The following is a 3,412-nucleotide window of genomic DNA, read 5'->3' as shown; positions in this document are numbered from 1 at the left end:
AGTGGAGGAACTAAGAAAGGACTCAAGGAGCTGAAGGGGTTTGCAGCCCTGTAGGAAGAACAACAATAGGAACCAACTAGACTCCCCAGAGCTCCTAGGGACTAAACCACCAACCAAAGAGTACACATGGAGGGATCCATGGCTCCAGCATAATATGCAGCCTTGTCAGTCACCAATGAGAAGAAAGGACCTTGATTCTATGAGGACTTGGTGCCCCAGTGTAAGGGAATGCCAAGACTAGGAAGCAGGAGTGGGTAGGTTGCTGAGCAGGGGAAAGAAGGAGGGGATAGAGGGTTTTCTGAGGGGAAACTAGGAAAGGGGATAACATTTGAAATATAAATATAGAAAATATCTAATTTAAAAAAGGATAAAGATTTGAAGCTCTCCTTTCTGGGCTGAACACAGCCCACTGATAGAGGAATTGACTGGTATCCATGAAGAATTTAGATTAATTTTCTAGAGCCATGAACTTTTTATGCAAAAAGACAAAAAAAAAATAACCAGACTTTGAGCCCCTTGTGGCAGAATCATATCTTCTTATGAACACTGCTCATTGACCAATCATACCACTACAGCTCATGATACAGCTCCTCAAGAAAATATTCTCCTGCCCAAGGTTTTCCTTACAGCAACTTTGACATCCTTATTTCTCAAGCTATAGATTAGAGGATTCAACATGGGTACCACAATCGTATAGAATAAAGAAGACACTTTTCCTTGATCAAGGGACAAAACTGAAGGTGGTTGGAGATACATGAAAGCCCCAGAACCAAAGAAAAGACAAACCACAATCATGTGGGAGCTACAGGTGCTGAAGGCCTTGGACCTTCCCTCTGTAGAATGCATGCGAAGAATGCTAGAGAGGATGAGGGCATAAGAAATGAAGATGGTGACAATGGGCACACCGATATCAAAACTCACAAAAATAAAGACTACCAGTTCATTCACATAGGTACTAGTACAGGAGTGCTCCAGAAGAGGAAGGATATCACACATGTAGTGGTTGACAAGGTTGTCAGCACAGAAGGTCAGCCTTGCCATGGATATGGTGTGGGCCATGGCTCCAGCAAAACCCATTAAATATACACCAAACAAAAGGAGTAAACAAACCTGGGGAGACATGGTGACCATGTACATCAGGGGGTTACAGATAGCAACATAACGATCATATGCCATGGCTGACAGAATAAAAGACTCAGAGATAACAAAAAAACAGAAGAAAAACAACTGTGTCATGCACCCCGGGTGTGAGATGATGTTCTTCTTTGAGATAAAACTCATCAGCATTTTGGGGGAGATAGTAGAGGAATAACAAAAGTCTATTAAGGAAAGATTGAAGAGAAAGAAGTACATAGGGGTATGAAGGTGAGAGTTCAGCCCAATCAGGGAGATCAAGCCCAGGTTCCCCACCACAGTCACCATGTAGAAACCTAGAAAGAGAAAGAAGAGGGGCATGCGGAGTCCTGGCTGGTCTGTCAGGCCTGCGAGGATGAACTCTGTCACAGAGGAATTCTTGGCAGTCATTCTTCTCAGGAGGAAGGCCTGTGTGACAGAGAAGAGAACCAGTGGAGGAGAAGCATCACCACCATCCTCACAAATCTAAGTCCTCCTTGTGAAAATGGAATCCAAAGGAGGTTTGAACTATGGTTTAAACCTTTACATGAAGGCTACACTTATCCTCCAGAATGAAGGGGTGAGCATCTCTTAGACTCTGAAGATGGCCCTTTTACATTTTACCATGCCCTACTCTACACTAGTTTCTGATACCTGTACCTCTTCTCTGCAATGAATCTTAACAGGCAGAATACATCATAGCTCTAATCCAGCACTATAGAGTATCAAGTTGAAGTTTTGTTTCCTATAATATCTTAACTCAACTACACATAGGTGTAGTAATAATGATGTTCTAAGTTAACAGTTAGGGATTATTAGGAAAAGCTCTAAGCATATGTGACCATAGAGCAATCCACACTTTACAAAGGAGACATAGAGTTCTCAAAGTCACAGATCCTCCAGACTTCAGACAGAAGGGGCCCTCCAGCAGACCTTCCTAACCCTTGTGTCACGGCTGCTCAGGGCCAGAGGGGCACATACCTTCCTTTACTTGCAGCAGGGACGTTCTGCCTGCTATCCCTCCTCTGATGTGTTCTGGAGAAAACAAAGAAGACAGCAGCTTGGAGCATGCACTTTCTCCTTTCTCAGATCAAAGTTCAGGCTTAGTTTTATGTTTTAATCCTCTCTGTTCTGACAGTATTGACTAACAGTTGTTACCCAGTGGTCCCTGCAGTTTCCAGGAAGGAAGCAGCTCCTGCCCTTGAATAACAGAAAAGAGTATAATTCTTGTTTGCAGATCTCAAGGGCCTGGTTATGAAGACAGAGGCTCTCTCAGGACCATTTCCTCAGAGTTTCACTCCCTAAGGAAGCAGAAATGCTTGATTCTTCTGTAAAATTCCTTGTTTGGTTTTAGAAACAATTCCTTCTAATCATAATTACGTGAGAGGGGACAAGCCTGGATCCTGTAACTTATCCAAATCTCCAATGTCAGAAAGCTGAAAATTACTAGAAATACAATAAAATAATAAGTGGCCCAAGATCCAACAGTAAAAATATATTCTGTAAATGCAGAGTAGTGTGGTCTGGAACTAAAAGGACTTTAAAATAGCCAATTGAATTACATTTTAAATTTTCATTTGAAAATGATCAAACAAATGGTACATTATAACAGAGTATAAGAAACATCAAATATTTAATGAACAGTTCAAAACTGAAACTTTTTATTGGGGTTAAGAATTCAGTGAGTTGATTTAATGTCAGGCTAAGTAAAATCAAAGTATCAATGAAACCAAAGACAGAATTAATAGAAATCAGCTATACCAATTCTATCCAAGACACAGTAGTTATACACACACTTTAAGAATCCCTTAATCAAGGGAGTTGTAGAAGATCTCCATGTGGTAGCTGGTCTTGCTTGTTAACTTGAATCCATCTGGAATAACTAAAACCCAAGCTGCTGGATATATAGTTGTGGAGGCTTTTTCTCAGTTGATCATTTGAAGTGGGAACGCCCACCATAAATCTGGATCATTTGAGGTGAGATAATCCATTGTAAATCTGGCCTATACCTTCTGGTGACAGTCTATATAAAGAGCATGAAAGAATGAAAGCACTTGCTTCTTGCTTGTTTGCCATTACTGTCCCTGGAAAGTTCATTCCTTCACAGGCATTACAGCCTACTTCTTCAGGATCCCAATGTATACTTAAAACCTGCTGAGACACCCAATCTTATGGACTGAACAACTACTGGATTTTAGGACTTTTTTTCAATAGATAGACATTGTTTGACTAGTTGACAAACAACCTGTAAGCCAAGGTAATAAATTCTCCTCTCTTCTCTTCTCTCTCTTTCTCTCTT

The 3,412-nt window shown here is 41.0% G+C and overlaps 1 protein-coding gene across 2 annotated transcripts in view; it reads right to left on the bottom strand.

Annotated features, from left to right (window-relative positions):
• Nucleotides 1-506: 506 nt before the first annotated feature.
• LOC116072195 (olfactory receptor 145) overlaps nucleotides 507-3,412 on the bottom strand; it is a 3,934-nt gene continuing 1,028 nt past the window's right edge. The window contains exons 1-2 of one of the 2 annotated variants that reach the window (XM_031343513.1): nucleotides 2,095-2,148; nucleotides 507-1,542 (exon numbers count right to left, since the gene is read on the bottom strand). In XM_031343513.1, coding sequence (XP_031199373.1) covers nucleotides 592-1,524 — 933 coding nt within the window. In that variant the 5' untranslated portion in view covers nucleotides 1,525-1,542; nucleotides 2,095-2,148 and the 3' untranslated portion in view covers nucleotides 507-591. Of the gene's footprint in view, nucleotides 1,543-2,094; nucleotides 2,149-3,412 lie in introns of those variants that run through there. The other variant, XM_031343512.1, reaches the window with a different exon arrangement.

This window comes from Mastomys coucha, unplaced genomic scaffold (assembly GCF_008632895.1).
Source record: "Mastomys coucha isolate ucsf_1 unplaced genomic scaffold, UCSF_Mcou_1 pScaffold23, whole genome shotgun sequence".
Taxonomy (NCBI): Eukaryota; Metazoa; Chordata; class Mammalia; order Rodentia; family Muridae; genus Mastomys; species Mastomys coucha.
The sequence above is the reverse complement of the archived record's forward strand: the minus strand, read 5'-3'. Positions and strand labels throughout refer to the sequence as shown.